Below are 19626 nucleotides of genomic sequence, written 5' to 3'. Positions count from 1 at the left end.
TCCCAGGAGCCCAGTATCAACTTGGTGTTTTTTCAATTTTCACGGTTGGCAGCGGTCGTCCCCGTCGGAGGCGGACAGCGCGGATACAGGGTTTTCCAAATAACCGACCTGCGTGGCTCATCGATGCTTTGTTCGAATTGGGGCGGCAGTTTGTGATCGGGGAATTCCCAATTTGCACGGTTAGCATCGATCAGCACTGATCGTGAGAGAGGGCGATGATACAACGTGTTTCGAAAAATGATCCATAAGATTCATGGATGCTTGCTGCCAAGAGAGGCACGCTTTAGTTGCAGTGACTTCTCAATTTGCGCGGTTGGCAGCAGTCATTCGTAATAAAGGTGAGTGCGTAGATACAGAGTGTTCCTAATGGTGATCTCGATTTTCCAGGTATCCTTTTTGCACAGGAGCCCATTATGAACTCGGTGAAGTCTCAATTTTCATGGTTGGCAGCTGTCATCCCGAAAAAAGGAGAGTGCGTAGATACAGCGTGTTCCTAAAATTGATCCCCATCTTCCACGGATCCTTGTTGCTAAGGAGCCCAGTATCAACTTGGTGAATTTTCAATTTTCACGGTTGGCAGCGGTCGTCCCCGTCGGAGGCGGACAGCGCGGATACAGGGTGTTCCAAATAACCGACCTGCATGGCTAATCGATGCTGTGTTCGAAAGGGGGCGGCAGTTTGTGGTCGGGGAATTCCCAATTTGCACGGTTGGCATCCATCAGCACTGATCGTGAAAAAAAGCGATGATACAGCGTGTTCCGAAAACTGATCCAGAAGATTCTTGGATGCTTGCTGCCAACAGAGGCACGCTTTAGTTACAGTGACTTCTCAATTTGCGCGGTTGGCAGCTGTCATTCGGAATAAAGGTGAGTGCGTAGATACAGAGTGTTCCTAAAGGTGATCTCGATTTTCCAGGGATCCTTTTTGCCCAGGAGCCCATTATGAACTCGGTGAAGTCTGAATTTTCATGGTTGGCAGCAGTCACCCGAAAAAAGGAGAGTGCGTCGATACAGCGTGTTCCTAAAATTGATCCCCATCTTCCACGGATCCTTGTTGCTAAGGAGCCCAGTATAAACTTGGTGAATTTTCAATTTTCACGGTTGAATAAAGGTGAGTGCGTAGATACAGAGTGTTCCTAAAGGTGATCTCGATTTTCCAGGCATCCTTTTTGCCCAGGAGCCCATTATGAACTCGGTGAAGTCTCAATTTCATGGTTGGCAGCAGTCATCCCGAAAAAAGGAGAGTGCGTAGATACAGCGTGTTCCTAAAATTGATCCCCATCTTCCACGGATCCTTGTTGCTAAGGAGCCCAGTATAAACTTGGTGAATTTTCAATTTTCACGGTCGGCAGCGGTCGTCCCCGTCGGAGGCGGAAAGCGCGGATACAGGGTGTTCCAAAGACCTGCCCTGCACGGCTAATCGATGCTTTGTTCGAAAGGGGGCGGCAGTTTGTGATTGGGGAATTCCCAATTTGCACGGTTGGCATCTGTCAGCACTGATCGAGAAAAAAAGCGATGATACAGCGTGTTCCGAAAACTGGTCCAGATGATTCTTGGATGCTTGCTGCCAAGAGAGGCATGCTTTAGTTGCAGTGACTTCTCAATTTGCGCGGTTGGCTACAGTCATTCGGAATAAAGGAGAGTGTGTAGATACAAAGTGTTCCTACAGGTGATCTCGATTTTTCAGGGATCCTTGTTGCCCAGGAGCCCAGTATCAACTTGGTGTATTTTCAATTTTCACGGTTGGCAGCGGTCGTCCCCGTCGGAGGCGGAAAGCGCGGATACAGTGTGTTCCAAATAACCGACCTGCATGGCTCATCGCTGCTTTGTTCGAATGGGGGCGGCAGTTTGTGATCGGGGAATTCCCCATTTGCACGGTTGGCAACGGTCAGCACTGATCGTGAGAGAAGGCGATGATACAGCGTGTTCCGAAAAATGATCCATAAGATTCGTGGATGCTTGCTGCCAAGAGAGGCACGCTTTAGTTGCAGTGACTTCTCAATTCGCGCGGTTGGTAGCAGTCATTCGGAATAAAGGTGAGTGCGTAGATACAGAGTGTTCCTAAAGGTGATCTCGATTATCCAGGCATCCTTTTTGCCCAGGAGCCCATTATGAACTCGGTGAAGTCTCAATTTTCATGGTTGGCAGCAGTCATCCCGAAAAAAGGAGAGTGCGTAGATACAGCGTAATCCTAAAATTGATCCCCATCTTCTACGGATCCTTGTTGCGAAGGAGCCCAGTATCAACTTGGTGAATTTTCAATTTTCACGGTTGGCAGTGGTCGTCCCCGTCGGAGGCGGACAGCGCGGATACAGGGTGTTCCAAATAACCGACCTGCATGGCTCATCGATGCTTTGTTCGAATGGGGCGGCAGTTTGTGATCGGGGAATCCCGAATTTGCACGGTTGGCATCGGTCAGCACTGATCGTGAAAGGAAGCGATGATATAGCGTGTTCCGAAAACTGATCCAGAAGATTCTTGGATGCTTGCCACCATGAAGGCAGGCTTCAGTTATAGTGACTTCTCAATTTGCGTGGTTGGCAGCAGTCATTCGGAATAAAGGAGAGTGTGTAGATACAGAGTGTTCCTAAAAGTCATCCCGATCTTCCACGGATCCTTGTTGCTAAGGAGCCCAGTATCAACTTGGTGTATTTTCAATTTTCAAGGTTGGCAGCGGTCGTCCCCGTCGGAGGCGGACAGCGCGGATACAGGGTGTTCCAAATAACCGACCTGCATGGCTCATCGCTGCTTTGTTCGAATGGGGGCGGCAGTTTGTGATCGGGGAATCCCCAATTTGCACGGTTGGCATCGGTCAGCACTGATCGTGAATGAAAGCGATGATATAGCGTCCAAAACTTATCCAGAAGATTCTTGGATGCTTGCTGCCAAGAGAGGCACGCTTAAGTTACAGTGACTTCTCGATTTGCGCGGTTGGCAGCAGATATTCGGAATAAAGGACAGTGTGTAGATACAGAGTCTTCCTAAAAGTCATCCCGATCTTCCACGGATCCTTGTTGCTAAGGAGCCCAGTATCAACTTGGTGAATTTTCAATTTTCACGGTTGGCAGCGGTCGTCCCCGTCGGAGGCGGACAGCGCGGATACAGGGTGTTCCAAATAACCGACCTGCATGGCTCATCGATGCTTTGTTCGAATGGGGGCGGCAGTTTGTGATCGGGGAATCCCAATTTGCACGGTTGGCATCGGTCAGCACTGATCGTGAAAGGAAGCGATGATATAGCGTGTTCCGAAAACTGATCCAGAAGATTCTTTGATGCTTGCTGCCAAGAGAGGCACGCTTTAGTTACAGTGACTTCTCAATTTGCACGGTTGGCAGCAGTCATTCGGAATAAAGGAGAGAGTGTAGATACAGAGTGTTCCTAAGGGTGATCTCGATTTTTCAGGGATCCTTGTTTCCCAGGAGCCCAGTATCAACTTGGTGTATTTTCAATTTTCACGGTTGGCAGCGGTCGTCCTCGTCGGAGGCGGACAGCGCGGATACAGGATGTTCCAAATAACCGACCTGCATGGCTCATCGATGCTTTGTTCGAATGGGGGCGGCAGTTTGTGATCGGGGAATTCCCAATTTGCACGGTTGGAATCGGTCAGCACTATTCCTGAGAGAAGGCGATGATACAGCGTGTTCCGAAAAATGATCCGTAAGATTCATGGATGCTTGCTGCCAAGAGAGGCACGCTTTAGTTGCAGTGACTTCTCAAAGTGCGCGGTTGGCAGTAGTCATTCGGAATACAGGTGAGTGCGTAGATACATAGTGTTCCTAAAGGTGATCTCGATTATCCAGGCATCCTTTTTGCCCAGGAGCCCATTATGAACTCGGTGAAGTCTCAATTTTCATGGTTGGCAGCAGTCATCCCGAAAAAAGGAGAGTGCGTAGATACAGCGTGTTCCTAAAATTGATCCCCATCTTCCACGGATCCTTGTTGCGAAGGAGCCCAGTATCAACTTGGTGAATTTTCAATTTTCACGGTTGGCAGCGGTCGTCCTCGTCGGAGGCGGACAGCGCGGATACACGTTGTTCTAAAGACCTGCCCTGCACGGCTCATCGATCCTTTGTTCGAATGGGGGCGGCAGTTTGTGATCGGGGAATCCCCAATTTGCACGGTTGGCATCGGTCAGCACTGATCGTGAAAGGAAGCGATGATATAGCGTGTTCCGAAAACTGATCCAGAAGATTCTTGGATGCTTGCCACCAGGAAGGCAGCCTTCAGTTATATGGACTTCTCAATTTGCGCGGTTGGCAGCAGTAATTCGGAATAAAGGAGAGTGTGTAGATACAGAGTGTTCCAAAAAGTCATCCCGATCTTCCACGGATCCTTGTTGCTAAGGAGCCCAGTATCAACTTGGTGAATTTTCAATTTACACGGTTGGCAGCGGTCGTCCCCGTCGGAGGCGGACAGCGCGGATACAGGGTGTTCCAAATAACCGACTTGCATTGCTCATCGATGCTTTGGTCGAATGGGGGCGGTAGTTTGTGATCGGGGAATCCCCAATTTGCACGGTTGGCATCGGTCAGCACTGATCGTGAATGAAAGCGATGATATATCGTGTTCCGAAAACTGATCCAGAAGATTCTTTGATGCTTGCTGCCAAGAGAGGCACGCTTTAGTTACAGTGACTTCTCAATTTGCACGGTTGGCAGCAGTCATTCGGAATAAAGGAGAGAGTGTAGATACAGAGTGTTCCTAAGGGTGATCTCGATTTTTCAGGGATCCTTGTTTCCCAGGAGCCCAGTATCAACTTGGTGTATTTTCAATTTTCACGGTTGGCAGCGGTCGTCCCCGTCGGGGGCGGAAAGCGCGGATACAGGGTGTTCCAAATAACCAACCTGCATGGCTCATCGATGCTTTGTTCGAATGGGGGCGGCAGTTTGTGATCGGGGAATTCCCAATTTGCACGGTTGGCATCCATCAGCACTGATCGTGAAAAAAAGCGATGATACAGCGTGTTCCGAAAAATGATCCGTAAGATTCATGGATGCTTGCTTCCAAGAGAGGCACGCTTTAGTTGCAGTGACTTCTCAAAGTGCGCGGTTGGCAGTAGTCATTCGGAGTACAGGTGATTGCGTAGCTACAGAGTATTCCTAAAGGTGATCTCGATTTTCCAGGGATCCTTTTTGCCCAGGAGCCCATTATGAACTCGGTGAAGTCTCAATTTTCATGGTTGGCAGCAGTCATCCCGAAAAAAGGAGAGTGCGTAGATACAGCGTGTTCCTAAAATTGATCCCATCTTCCACGGATCCTTGTTGGTAAGGAGCCCAGTATCAACTTGGTGAATTTTCAATTTTCACGGTTGGCAGCGGTCGTCCTCGTCGGAGGCGGACAGCGCGGATACAGGATGTTCCAAATAACCGACCTGCATGGCTCATCGATTCTTTGTTCGAATGGGGGCGGCAGTTTGTGATCGGGGAATTCCCAATTTGCACGGTTGGCATCGGTCAGCACTGATCGTGAGAGAAGGCGTTGATACAGCGTGTTCCGAAAAATGATCCGTAAGATTCATGGATGCTTGCTGCCAAGAGAGGCACGCTTTAGTTGCAGTGACTTCTCAAAGTGCGCGGTTGGCAGTAGTCATTCGGAATACAGGTGAGTGCGTAGATACAGAGTGTTCCTAAAGGTGATCTCGATTTTCCAGGGATCCTTTTTGCCCAGGAGCCCATTATGAACTCGGTGAAGTCTCAATTTTCATGGTTGGCAGCAGTCATCCCGAAAAAAGGAGAGTGCGTAGATACAGCGTGTTCCTATAATTGATCTCATCTTCCACGGATCCTCGTTGCTAAGGAGCCCAGTATCAACTTGGTGAATTTTCAATTTTCACGGTTGGCAGCGGTCGTCCCCGTCGGAGGCGGACAGCGCGGATACAGGGTGTTCCAAATAACCGACCTGCATGGCTAATCGATGCTGTGTTCGAAAGGGGGCGGCAGTTTGTGGTCGGGGAATTCCCAATTTGCACGGTTGGCATCTGTCAGCACTGATCGTGAAAGGAAGCGATGATACAGCGTGTTCCGAAAAATGATCCATAAGATTCATGGATGCCCGGTGCCAAGAGAGGCACGCTTTAGTTGCAGTGACTTCTCAAAGTGCGCGGTTGGCAGTAGTCATTCGGAATACAGGTGAGTGCGTAGATACAGAGTGTTCCTAAAGGTGATCTCGATTTTCCAGGGATCTTTTTTGCCCAGGAGCCCATTATGAACTCGGTGAAGTCTCAATTTTCATGGTTGGCAGCAGTCATCCCGAAAAAAGGAGAGTGCGTAGATACAGCGTGTTCCTAAAATTGATCCCATCTTCCACGGATCCTTGTTGCAAAGGAGCCCAGTATCAACTTGGTGAATTTTCAATTTTCACGGTTGGCAGTGGTCGTCCCCGTCGGAGGCGGACAGCGCGGATACACGTTGTTCTAAAGACCTGCCCTGCACGGCTCATCGATCCTTTGTTCGAATGGGGGCGGCAGTTTGTGATCGGGGAATCCCAATTTGCACGGTTGGCATCGGTCAGCACTGATCTTGAATGAAAGCGATGATATAGCGTGTTCCGAAAACTGATCCAGAAGATTCTAGGATGCTTGCTGCCAAGAGAGACACGCTTTAGTTACAGTGACTTCTCAATTTGCGCGGTTGGCAGCAGTCATTCGGAATAAAGGTGAGTGCGTAGATACAGAGTGTTCCTAAAGGTGATCTCGATTTTCCAGGGATCCTTTTAGCCCAGGAGCCCATTATGAACTCGGTGAAGTCTCAATTTTCATGGTTGGCAGCAGTCATCCGAAAAAAGGAGAGTGCGTAGATACAGAGTGTTCCTTAATTGATCCCCATCTTCCACGGATCCTTGTTGGTAAGGAGCCCAGTATCAACTTGGTGAATTTTCAATTTTCACGGTTGGCAGCGGTCGTCCCCGTCGGAGGCGGACAGCGCGGATACAGAGTGTTCCAAATAACCGACCTGCATGGCTCATCGCTGCTTTGTTCGAATGGGGGCGGCAGTTTTTGATCGGGGAATTCCCGATTTGCACGGTTGGCAACGGTCAGCACTGATCGTGAGAGAAGGCGATGATACAGCGTGTTCCGAAAAATGATCCATAAGATTCATGGATGCTTGCTGCCAAGAAGGGCACGCTTTAGTTGCAGTGACTTCTCAATTTGCGCGGTTGGTAGCAGTCATTCGGAATAAAGGTGAGTGCGTAGATACAGAGTGTTCCTAAAGGTGATCTCGATTATCAGGCATCCTTTTTGCCCAGGATCCCATTATGAACTCGGTGAAGTCTCAATTTTCATGGTTGGCAGCAGTCATCCCGAAAAAAGGAGATTGCGTAGATACACCGTGTTCCTAAAATTGATCCCCATCTTCCACGGATCCTTGTTGCTAAGGAGCCCAGTATCAACTTGGTGAATTTTCAATTTTCACGGTTGGCAGCGGTCGTCCCCCTCGGAGGCGGAAAGCGCGGATACAGGTTGTTCCAAAGACCTGCCCGCCACGGCTAATCGATACTTTGTTCGAAAGAGGCCGCAGTTTATGATCGGGGAGTTCCTTATATGCACGGTTGGCATCGGTCAGCACTGAACGTGAAAGAAAGCGATGATACAGCGTGTTCCGAAAACTGATCCAGAATATTCTTGGATGCTTGCCACCAGGAAGGCAGGCTTCAGTTATAGTGACTTCTCAATTTGCGCGGTTGGCAGCAGTCATTCGGAATAAAGGACAGTGTGTAGATACAGAGTGTTCCTAAAAGTCATCCCGATCTTCCACGGATCCTTGTTGCTAAGGCGCCCAGTATCAACTTGGTGAATTTTCAATTTTCACGGTTGGCAGTGGTCGTCCCCGTCGGAGGCGGACAGCGCGGATACAGGATGTTCCAAATAACCGACCTGCATGGCTCATCGATGCTTTGTTCGAATGGGGGCGGCAGTTTGTGATCGGGGAATTCCCAATTTGCACGGTTGGCATCGGTCAGCACTGATCCTGAGAGAAGGCGATGATACAGCGTGTTCCGAAAAATGATCCGTAAGATTCATGGATGCTTGCTGCCAAGAGAGGCACGCTTTAGTTGCAGTGACTTCTCAAATTGCGCGGTTGGCAGTGGTCATTCGGAATACAGGTGAGTGCGTAGATACTGAGTGTTCCTAAAGGTGATCTCAATTTTCCAGGGATCCTTTTTGCCCAGGAGCCCATTATGAACTCGGTGAAGTCTCAATTTTCATGGTTGGCAGCAGTCATCCCGAAAAAAAGAGAGTGCGTAGATACAGCGTGTTCCTAAAATTGATCCCCATCTTCCACGGATCCTTGTTGCTAAGGAGCCTAGTATCAACTTGGTGAATTTTCAATTTTCACGGTTGGCAGCGGTTGTCCCCGTCGGAGGCAGAAAGCGCGGATACAGGGTGTTCCAAGGACCTGCCCTGCACGGCTCATCGATGCTTTGTTCGAAAGGGGGCGGCAGTTTGTGATCGGGGAATTCCCAATTTGCACGGTTGGCATCTCTCAGCACTGTTCGTGAAAAAAAGCGATGATACAGCGTGTTCCGAAAAATGATCCATAAGATTCATGGATGCTTGCTGCCAAGAGAGGCACGCTTTAGTTGCAGTGACTTCTCAATTTGCGCGGTTGGTAGCAGTCATTCGGAATAAAGGTGAGTGCGTAGATACAGAGTGTTCCTAAAGGTGATCTCGATTATCCAGGCATCCTTTTTGCCCAGGAGCCCATTATGAACTCGGTGAAGTCTCAATTTTTCATGGTTGGCAGCAGTCATCCCAAAAAAAGGAGAGTGCGTAGATACAGCGTGTTCCTAAAATTGATCCCCATCTTCCACGGATCCTTGTTGCGAAGGAGCCCAGTATCAACTTGGTGAATTTTCAATTTTCACGGTTGGCAGTGGTCGTCCCCGTCGGAGGCGGACAGCGCGGATACACGTTGTTCTAAAGACCTGCCCTGCACGGCTCATCGATCCTTTGTTCGAATGGGGGCGGCAGTTTGTGATCGGGGAATCCCCAATTTGCACGGTTGGCATCGGTCAGCACTGATCGTGAAAGGAAGCGATGATATAGCGTGTTCCGAAACTGATCCAGAAGATTCTTGGATGCTTGCCACCAGGAAGGCAGGCTTCAGTTATAGTGACTTCTCAATTTGCGCGGTTGGCAGCAGTCATTCGGAATAAAGGAGAGTGTGTAGATACAGAGTGTTCCTAAAAGTCATCCCGATCTTCCACGGATCCTTGTTGCTAAGGAGCCCAGTATCAACTTGGTGAATTTTCAATTTTCACGGTTGGCAGTGGTCGTCCCCGTCGGAGGCGGACAGCGCGGATACACGTTGTTCTAAAGACCTGCCCTGCACGGCTCATCGATCCTTTGTTCGAATGGGGGCGGCAGTTTGTGATCGGGGAATCCCCAATTTGCACGGTTGGCATCGGTCAGCACTGATCGTGAAAGGAAGCGATGATATAGCGTGTTCCGAAAACTGATCCAGAAGATTCTTGGATGCTTGCCACCAGGGAGGCAGGCTTCAGTTATAGTGACTTCTCAATTTGCGCGGTTGGCAGCAGTCATTCGGAATAAAGGAGAGTGTGTAGATACAGAGTGTTCCTAAAAGTCATCCCGATCTTCCACGGATCCTTGTTGCTAAGGAGCCCAGTATCAACTTGGTGAATTTTCAATTTTCACGGTTGGCAGCGGTCGTCCCCGTCGGAGGCAGAAAGCGCGGATACAGGGTGTTCCAAAGACCTGCCCTGCACGGCTTATCGATGCTTTGTTCGAAAGGGGGCGGTAGTTTGTGATCGGGGAATTCCCAATTTGCACGGTTGGCATCTGTCAGCACTGTTTGTGAAAAAAAGCGATGATACAGCGTGTTCCGAAAACTGATCCAGAAGATTCTTGGATGCTTGCTGCCAAGAGAGGCACGCTTTAGTTACAGTGACTTCTCAATTTGCGCGGTTGGCAGCAGTCATTCGGAATAAAGGACAGTGTGTAGATACAGAGTGTTCCTAAAGGTGATCTCGATTTTCCAGGGATCCTTTTTGCCCAGGAGCCCAGTATCAACTTGGTGAATTTTCAATTTTTACGGTTGGCAGCGGTCGTCCCCGTCGGAGGCGGAAAGCGCGGATACAGGGTGTCCCAAATAACCGACCTGCACGCTCATCGATGCTTTGTTCGAATGGGGGCGGCAGTTTGTGATCGGGGAATTCCCAATTTGCACGGTTGGCATCGGTCAGCACTGATCGTGAAAGGAAGCGATGATACGGCGTGTTCCGAAAACTGATCCAGAAGATTCTTGGATGCTTGCTGCCAAGAGAGGCACGCTTTAGTAACAGTGACTTCTCAATTTGCGCGGTTGGCAGCAGTCATTCGGAAAAAAGGAGAGTGTGTAGATACAGTGTGTGTGAAGTTTTGAATTATTGACTGTATCACCATGATTCCAAAAATACACTACCTAACATAGCAATGGCTAACAATAAAACAATATGCAATAAAATAAAGTCATGATAAGGTACATAGTTGAAAATGGCGCCGATTCCCATCAACCAACGCGTGTCTCTCCAATGTAACATGGTCCATTGATACTCCCCAGCTGGGACCGTCCGGAATAGCAGCTCTAGTGCAAGCACCAGAGCCGCTAAAAAGAAGAATATCTAGTGTAAACACAGCCGAAGACAAGAGAGACAGTTTTTTTTCACTATTCTCCCAAATCTGAGCAACGACGTACACCTCATTGGCAGCATAGAGCGGAGCACTGCAACACCTCGTGCCGTCCCACCTTCAATTTTGCAGATGCAACACGGACGAATAGTTGCACGTCTGCGCCGTCATCAACGCGCGTTGAAGTGTCTCTTATTTCTGATATTTGAGAATAATTAAGCGAAAGTTTGCTTAAAATATGCTATGATATGTATAATTATTAATTTACCTTAATAATTCTCAAAACTCAGAAATAAGAGACACCTCAACGCGCGTTGGTGACGGCGCAGAGATGCAACTATTCGGGATTGCTGTCCGTGTTCGTCTGCAAAATTGAAGGCGAGACGGCTCGAGGTGTAAATAATACTTGAAAAAATTTGCAAAATCAATGTTTTTAAATACGGGTCAAATCGACCCGACTTGAGACTAGGCGTAAAAAAATTTTGGGCCTCCAAGGTTTAAGAGGAATAATTGTTTTGAGACCAGTGGCGTCGCGTGAATTGCGATGTATCGATTGTTCTGGCTTTTAAACCTACGGTAAAGAATCGATTATTAAGGTATTCGCTGCGAACACCCTGTTTATCGATCCTTTCCCATAGGTTTAAATGGCAGAACAATCGATACATCGCAAAGCACGCCACGCAACTGTTTGAGACTTGTAACTTCAAAAAAATAGGACTGTTTGTTTTAGAAGAGTATCATACTAAAATAGAAATCGATCAGAGTTACGAGGAAATTAGGCCGTTTTTGCATGCGGTTTTTTTAAAATTCCCGATTTTTTTGGAAGGTATAGCATGGTTAAAATTCGTAATTAAAAAGCGCTGTAAATTAATGCACGTTTCCCTTAATTTCACAGCGTTCCAACTGGCACTTAAGGGATATGATATATGGCTGAGCAACGTGAGAGGCAGCACTTATTCCAGAAACCATACGACCTTGTCCCCGGACGAAGAGAAATTTTGGGATTTCAGGTAAGCCTCGGGCTTCTTTGCGTGTGCACATTCTGGTGAGGAGTTATGATAAATTCCATGTTACAACTACCTGTTTTTGAACTCAGGTGAGTTTTGGTAATTATCACCAAAGCCCTACGACTAATGGAGATGTTGCATGTGTTGCATTTGACCATTGATTCTTATGTAAAAGTTCGCGAGAAACACGATGTTGCCACTGGTTTTCTCTGAAATCATCTCCCAAGCTCAAAAAAAGCTCTCAAAGTGAGGCCAAAATGGAGGGGATATCCCACCCTACCCTGAGAGTCCACCTCTACATCAAAACAAACTCTCCATACATAGATGGGGAGCAAATAAATTAGCAGGGTTGCCATTTTATTTGGGCACTCCAAAACTGAAAACACGGCAACCCTGCTAATGCATTTCCTCCCTATCTTTGCATGGAGAGTTTGTCTTGATGTAGAGGTGGACTCTCAGGATAGAGTGGGATATCCCCTTCATTTTGGCCTCACTTTGAGAGCTTTTTTTGAGCTTGGGAGATGATTCCAGAGAAAACCAGTGGCAACATCGTGTTTCTCGCAAACTTTTACATAAGAATCAATGGTCAAATCGCAAATACCTCACACATGCAACATCTCCATTAGAACCGGCTTCACGATGCCAAAACTCAAACTTTCTCAATCTAAAAACTGCCGCAACTCATAATCAGGTAGATATGTGTGGCCGTTGAAGGGCGACGTACACCAAACTCGCCAGAACCTTAAGTCAAGGTTTGCAAAAATGGTGGAAGTTCAAGAACTCATGAGTCATGGCCTCCGTTGATAATAACGTCTAGTGTGGCGCTCAATTAGTGCGCCTTCATTTTTCGCACATGCAATTAGGCCGCAAGGCAGATGAAGTTGCATCGCCAGGGACTGGGCTACTATCGACAGTGCATCCGAGTTTTTCCGGAAAATTCCGATTTTTCGGGGCAATACCGGACTGATCGAGAATGACGCTGGTTATTTTTGGAATCAACGCCAAAAAGCGACCAGTTCTTTCTTATACGCGACAAACTGACCTGCGTTGACCAGCATAATTTAAAAATGCAATTTCTTTAAGCTCTACATTCAGGGCTCAAGTTAACAGACCATAGGAACAAACCTGGATGCATATTTTCTCCTCGTGCCCTAGATTTCTGTCAGCAACAAAAAGCACCGCTTAAAAACAAATAAACAGGAAGTTATTGCGCTTGCCAAGTGGCAGAAAGATAGGCGTTACAATATCACATGTAGGAGTATTTGAAATTCTTTATTCATGATGTTTAAGTTTTGTTGCCTATAAACATTCCCTGTTTACGTCTTTTTCGAGTTATCTTGATAAATATTCTGGCCTAGTTTTCCTCAGATAGTTTGGTTTGTTTTTGAGGTGATGTGTTGTATTGCCTAAAATGCGTGTAAAAGTGCGAGTATATGCAAACTGGGTGTAAAAATTTCCATCTCAATCTGTTATAAGATGAATATTAATAATTGCCCTTTTTTTGACAGTATCAATTATGCTTGCGTTACCAATATTCTCCTCTGAAATAAATTCTATGAGGGAATTGTTGTTTTGTTGTTTAATGTGTACGGTTCTACATAAATTTTGGTAAATCTCATGACGCATCAGACTCGATTTCAGGTTGAAATCATGATCCGCGAAAAACTGATCACACTGACACGGCAATTTTCCGTCATCGGATGTGTCGCGAATTCGCGAGGGTTGACGTAAAATCAGGAGGTAATTTTTTTACTTTCTAAGGCAATGTTTCGTTACAAGTTACGTAATCTCACAGTTTATACACTAGCCGTGACTCTAAGACGAAAAAGACTGAATTTTTTTCTTGAAAATTCCGGCACATCTCAACATGTTATACCCTCCTGAGTCTCGAAGATTAGACGCATTGCCATTTATCTTAGTGCCAATCTAGTGCTAGAGATCCTGTGGCAAATTGACGTTTTATTTCAAGTTCCTGTTCCAATCTCTAATATTCTGTTTTATGTTGCAAAAAAGATATTAATTATTTTGCGATTTTTAACGGTAAGAAAAGTAAAACTGCGAAAAGTTAGAGTGGACTCAGAACGGAAGCACTATTAAAATTTTGAAATCTCCGGGTCTTAGGAGAATGCTAGAACGATGTATACGCATACAAAAAATTTCTATCAAGAGTATCTCCCAAACAGCTCTTCCCATTCAGTGAAACAATTATTCTCTTTTGACATCGCAAACCTCAGAAAAAGACCAATTTTCACACTCCTCGCATTCAAAAAATGGTGGGTATACTTGGCTGCTTTAGAGATAATTTTCCCAAGTGCGGTTCAGTCATGCCAGGCGCCAAGGACGACTTTAGATCTGTTTTATCTGAAAGTCGTTCAACAAACCCTGAAAATCTCAAAAACAAGGAGTGTCCACATTTCCACCCACAACTCCGAGTATTCATCAACTCAACTGGTTTGCTTACTCCAAGAAAATCACATCCCAACGACCACGGAATCCTGGAGTCTTTCCTACCACCCGAGCGAAAAAGTGGTCATGTTGATGATAAGGAATTGTGCTGATGTGTTGAGGCTTATTCTTGGATCAGTCAAGGGTCTGCTCAATGCCACAGACATGAGTCTAAGACATGTGACTGAGTATTTGCCTACTCATAAAATCTCATTATCGAGCATTTGCATCGAGTACCAAATGAAGCAGCGAGTTTTACGCTACTGGGACCGGGATGAGAAGTGCGAGCATCTCGTGAAAATCAACGAGAAAGATCTACTGGTGGGTTCAATGGTACCGGAGCCACTCTTCCGGCAAACCCGTAAATTGTTTCATCATCCCTTCTGGAACGCAGAAAAACATATCATCTTTACTATCCGCAAATGTAAATCACCCAGACCGGACCGAGATTCACATTGTGTCGTTCCTCGCTACAATTTTCAACACAGGAATGAGTGTGTTGACAATAGAGACATTTGCAATCACGATTGTGGAAAAAATTTACATGATGATATTCATCAACACAATTTTCACGACAGGAATGCGTATTTTAATGGTAAAAACTTTCGCAATTGCGATTGCGACAAAAATTTACAAGATGACATTCCTCAACACAATTTTCACGGCAGGAATGGGTGTGTTAACAGGAATGACATTTGCTATCCCGATTGTGACACTAATTTACATTATAACATTTCTCAACACACTTTTCAAGGCAGAAACGGGTGTGTTAATAGTAAAGACATTTACCATCCCGATCGTGACACAAAACATGATAACACTTCTCATCTCAGTTCCCGCAAAACGAATAGATGTTCTGACATCCCATCCCATCATAACGTCTGCGACGACTTTGATTTGCTGATCACGTTCAGGTTCATCTGGCGCTTCTTCCGCAGTCGGAGAGTTGTTATTTGCATCGATGAGGAGTGCTTCAACTACGATCCCTCCAACGACATCATCAACGAGTACACCGATGACACCACCGCTTATTTCGACTTCTCACCGCCCGCCTTGCGCGGCAGGCCGTTCTCGGTTTTCGAATACTGGAGGTACGACCGATTCAGCTCTTTGGCCCAGCTGAGAGCATGGCCGGCGATCATTAGGTTCGTTACCGACACCGTATGTTATCATTTGAGAGGGTATTGTGATGCCTTGCCTCGCACAATCACCATCAACGACGGACTGGCCTCCAATGAGATCGACTTCGATGACGCGATCCGAGAGGACGCAGATGCGGTTGTTGTGGACGGGAGCTTACTCGACGAGGATTTTCGCGATTTTGACGTCATCTCGTTGATCGACCCTGACCATTTGAGCTTCGTCGTTCCGGAGAAAGGTCACATGCCATCGTACCTGATGCCGGCTAGATGTTTTTCAAAGACAGTTTGGTTATTTACATGTGGGACGGTGGTTCTGTTTATCGTCGTGCACGAGGCTTACAGACGAGTGGTCGTGAAGCTGCGATCTTCGGAGGACAACCCACACGTGGCAGAGAGAATTTCCACCGTATTCACAGTTTACTCTTACGTCATTTGCGTCAGCCGTTCCCGGCTACTGATCGACCTCTTCACAGGGAGGATTTTGTTCGGTATTTTCTCATTCTCATTTTTGATTTTATCATCGGTTTTTCTCAGCGTATTGGTAGAAAATATCGGCAAGAGAATACGGTACGTCCCGATTAATACAATTGAGGAGTTGAGAGAATCCGGACTGCCCATCCAGTGGACTGGAGCCCACTCTAACAAATTAATTTTCAAGGACGACCCTAAGTTTGCATGGACTGAAGATCGTTTGACCTACTCCTACGACTGGTACCAGGAGCAGTTCAGAAACTTCGCACTTTACCTGAACTTCAATGACTCTTATAGTGTCGGTTATGATTTTTGGAGTGCCCATGGTACAGAACTCTCAACGACGGCCATACAAAGCCTGTTAGAAGGGCTAACTGCGGCGATCAAAGACAGTATTTTTATCATATTCCTTCCCCATCTGGCCTGGAAAAAAGACCTGATGTCGGTGGAAAAAGTCATCCCTCCTTTTGAACATATTGATTTTCATATTGTAGATGAATATATCATGAGCTACCCTTACGACATCCGTTTGCTCTCTAACTCTGTGTATGGCCCTGCAATTAAAGCTATCGTAAGCCATCTTAAAGAGGGTGGGATTTTGTTGAAAAAATTTGAAACGGTCCTGGATGCCCTCTCAAATTTTCGGAATTACGAAGACGAATACGATAGAGAGCCGGTTAGAGCTTTCAGTATGGTGGACATGAAACTTGCGTTTGTCGCTTTAACCATCGGTTTAGTTTCGAGTTCACTCGTGTTTGTAGCCGAACTCCTCTATCACCAATAATTTAGGAAGTTCGGAATTTTGTGAGCCAACAGGTATTCCTTGAAAAAATTTACACGCATAAACCGGAAAAAAAGTCTTGGGCATAGTCTCCTGCGTAAAAAAAAAAATATTTTTTAATTTTTTAATTTTATGAGACATGCACTCATCTCCAAAAAAAGCCTCCTGTGAGAAAAATTTTTGACTTGATTCATCCAAACTTATGCCAATTCTACATTGCCGTTGAAGATGTAAATACTTCTTGAGCTGGAAAATAAATGTATCCTCGTTGTGCAATATTATTCTTAATTTTTTTTAATTTGCGCGAAATGGATAAAATTGCAAACAGGACATATTCGCATTCGACAGTTTGGGGAAAGGCGTTTGCTCTGTATAGCTTTGGACTGATTACAACATTAAAAAATCTCCGATCATTTAGTATGCATATTTTTTCTTTTAAAAAATAAATACCTCCTGGGCATTCTCCATGCATATTTATGAATTGGCGAAGAACAATTACAGAACATTTCAAGTAGAACATTTGAACTGAATTTTACAATAAGTAGTTACAATTTACGGCTCATATTAGTGACATTGTATGTACAATAGTTTTCTCATTCAAAAACGCGCTTTATGAGTGACTCAGAAATATTGGTTTTTTAATGTAAAATGTAGTCCAGTAGGTGAGTATAAGCTAAATCATTTTTCCGCTGTATGGATATATTTTTTGTTAGAAAAAAGGATCACTGAAGATAATTTCCTTTTGCTGATTCCAATCAAGCAGACTCATATATGCGAGAGGAGGCTACCTAAGTACTTTGGAACAATGAAGAAAGATCCTATCTTTTTAGGATTGGGTGAAATTTTAAAATCAGAGTCTCTAAGCCAGTTCAGAGCTAAATTTTTGCCCAATGACTCATTAACGGAGGACAAAATGGGTTGAAAATATGATTCAACCTTGAGAAGTTATGTAAAGGGTTTTCTCGAAGTTCTCATGTAGGTAGACTTTTTTTCAGTGAGACTGCTCCAAAAGGATATTACCTTCTATCTATTAGTCTTCTATTCCTCTAGTCTATTCTTTTATAAGTTTTTTTTGGACGAGGGTTAAAAACTCTTACATGCTCTTGGCTTTCAAACGATGGCCTTAGATTGTTTTTGCAAGTGAACTCCCAATACATGTTGCAATTAGGAACTACAATTTCTTACTTTAAAAACGGCTTATGTTACATCAGTATCCTCGGCAGAGATATGATTTTATACATGAGCCAGAAGCAGTAGTTCCTTATCGGAAAAGTGTAGAGAAAATGGTCGTTTGCTATCCTGTCGTAACACTGTGTATAACGAGTTAGTGTGAGGACACGATCCTAATGTGGAAGTCTTAGAGGCATACATGAATATCTTTGTTAATACGAATCTTAGAAAATTTACGGTGGTATACATGTTTTTTCTGTTCAATTTTATTTGAGATTCATTCCTTTTATAATGTAACAAAATGAACATAAAAATTTGCAGTTTTAGTCGAAAATTTCTTGTCTGACTTCCTCCAGAGGCTCTCTCTACCCGTCGCTCCTCTGACGATAGGGCGTATCTCGATTTCCGCGTGAACCCCAAGAAGCATTGACTTACATGTAAACCAGAGTTCACGTGAAAATCAAAATACGTTTTTACATTAGAACTCCTATCAACATAGGGAGTTGAACTGCACATACGTTGTTCCTTCAATTAGCCATAAATTGTAGTTCCTTATTGCAAAACGCAGTCCAACTAATCCTAAGATAACAATACCTATCACAAATATTGACGATGAAACTACCAGACCACGTATCTCGGTTTGCAACGTTGCAAACTTCCCGTGATATTTCATTTTTGAAGCAAAAACTTCTGAACGTCAGTTCTTGAAAAGTTTCGTGATTTTTCTTCTCCGTGCAGAGAAAACTCTGTGAAAATTTCAAGGAATGATATCGATCTGATCTCTTCCAAAAAAATTAAATGCGGTTGGAGATTTTTAAACACCGCAAACGAGATACGTGATCTGGTTGCTTCACCGTATAAATATAATATCGACGGTGTAAGTCGGCAATCACATAACTCGTTTGCGGTGTCTGAGAATCTCCCTCTCCAAGTTATCTTTTTAAAGGAGAACAAATTGACATCATTCCTTGAAGTTTTTGCAGAATTTTCTTTGCATAGAGAAGAAAAATCACGGCAGTTGAGTAGCTTAAAATATAAAGTATGACAGAAAGTAAGCGCAGTCGCAAACCAAGTTGTGTGATTGCCGACTTACACCGTCGATATTCATTTTTTTTCTTTCATCGATTCAACTGAGAATTATCCATGCAGAGTATGTACACATTTCAAAATCATGAGTTGAAAAACGGTGACTCCACGAGTTTAAATATTAGAGCCTAACAGAGCGGAGCAGCGTGCTGCCAGCGCTAAACGCGAACCGACGCCTACAAACCTAAGAGGATACTTCACGCATTACGCAATGCTTGAAGTATCCCCTTAGGTTTGTAGGCGCCTGTGTGCGTTTTGCGCTGGCAGCCACGGCGCTTCAAGCAACTATTTCACAACAGAAGTGTTGCACAGTATCATAAGAAATTGAAGTGTGACTGGTGCGACCAAAAAAAAAAATATATTTTTGTGGTGTTGTTTTTATCCCCAGTTACGGTTTGTGATTATCGTTGCAGCTGGCACGAGATGGGGACCCGTGACCTTCCGGCTGTTATAGACTTCATCTTGGCCAAAACGAGGCAGAAGAGACTGTTCTACATTGGCCATTCCATGGGCACCACACAGTTCTACGTGATGGCTTCTGCCCGACCCGAGTACAACGACAAGATCGCCGTCCATTTCAGTCTCGCGCCGATCTGCTTCATGGGTAACATGAGGGCGTTCGATCTCTTTCACCCCTTTGCCGTGGATTTTGACCTCTACAAAGTAGGTGATCGAGGAGATACATTTCCTATCAAACTGGATAAATAGTGTTGGTTGGTTTGGTCAAATTGAGTGTTGGTTTTGCAGTGTGCATCAAGTGCACATGGGGAAATAAGTCTCTCGGATCCAGAGTTTAGACTCTTCAGAAATTTGACAAGAAAAAGTACTTTTGATTCAATCGGAATCTCGCTTGAATCAAAAGAAAATCCGCGCAAAGTAAGAGGCCGGGCTCTCG

General features: G+C 45.3%; 1 protein-coding gene across 1 annotated transcript in view; it reads left to right on the top strand.

Moving 5' to 3' along the window:
* The window catches only part of LOC109032674 (lipase 1-like), a 41245-nt gene that overhangs the window by 13280 nt on the left and 8339 nt on the right, over positions 1-19626 (top strand). The window contains exons 3-4 of the mRNA XM_072302504.1: positions 11525-11639; positions 19145-19398. Of these exons, the coding sequence (XP_072158605.1) occupies positions 11525-11639; positions 19145-19398 (369 nt within the window). The remainder of the gene's footprint in view (positions 1-11524; positions 11640-19144; positions 19399-19626) is intronic.

This window comes from Bemisia tabaci, chromosome 7, assembly GCF_918797505.1.
Source record: "Bemisia tabaci chromosome 7, PGI_BMITA_v3".
Classification (NCBI taxonomy): Eukaryota; Metazoa; Arthropoda; class Insecta; order Hemiptera; family Aleyrodidae; genus Bemisia; species Bemisia tabaci.
Note: the sequence above shows the minus strand (reverse complement) of the source record. Positions and strands in the feature narration are given on the sequence as shown.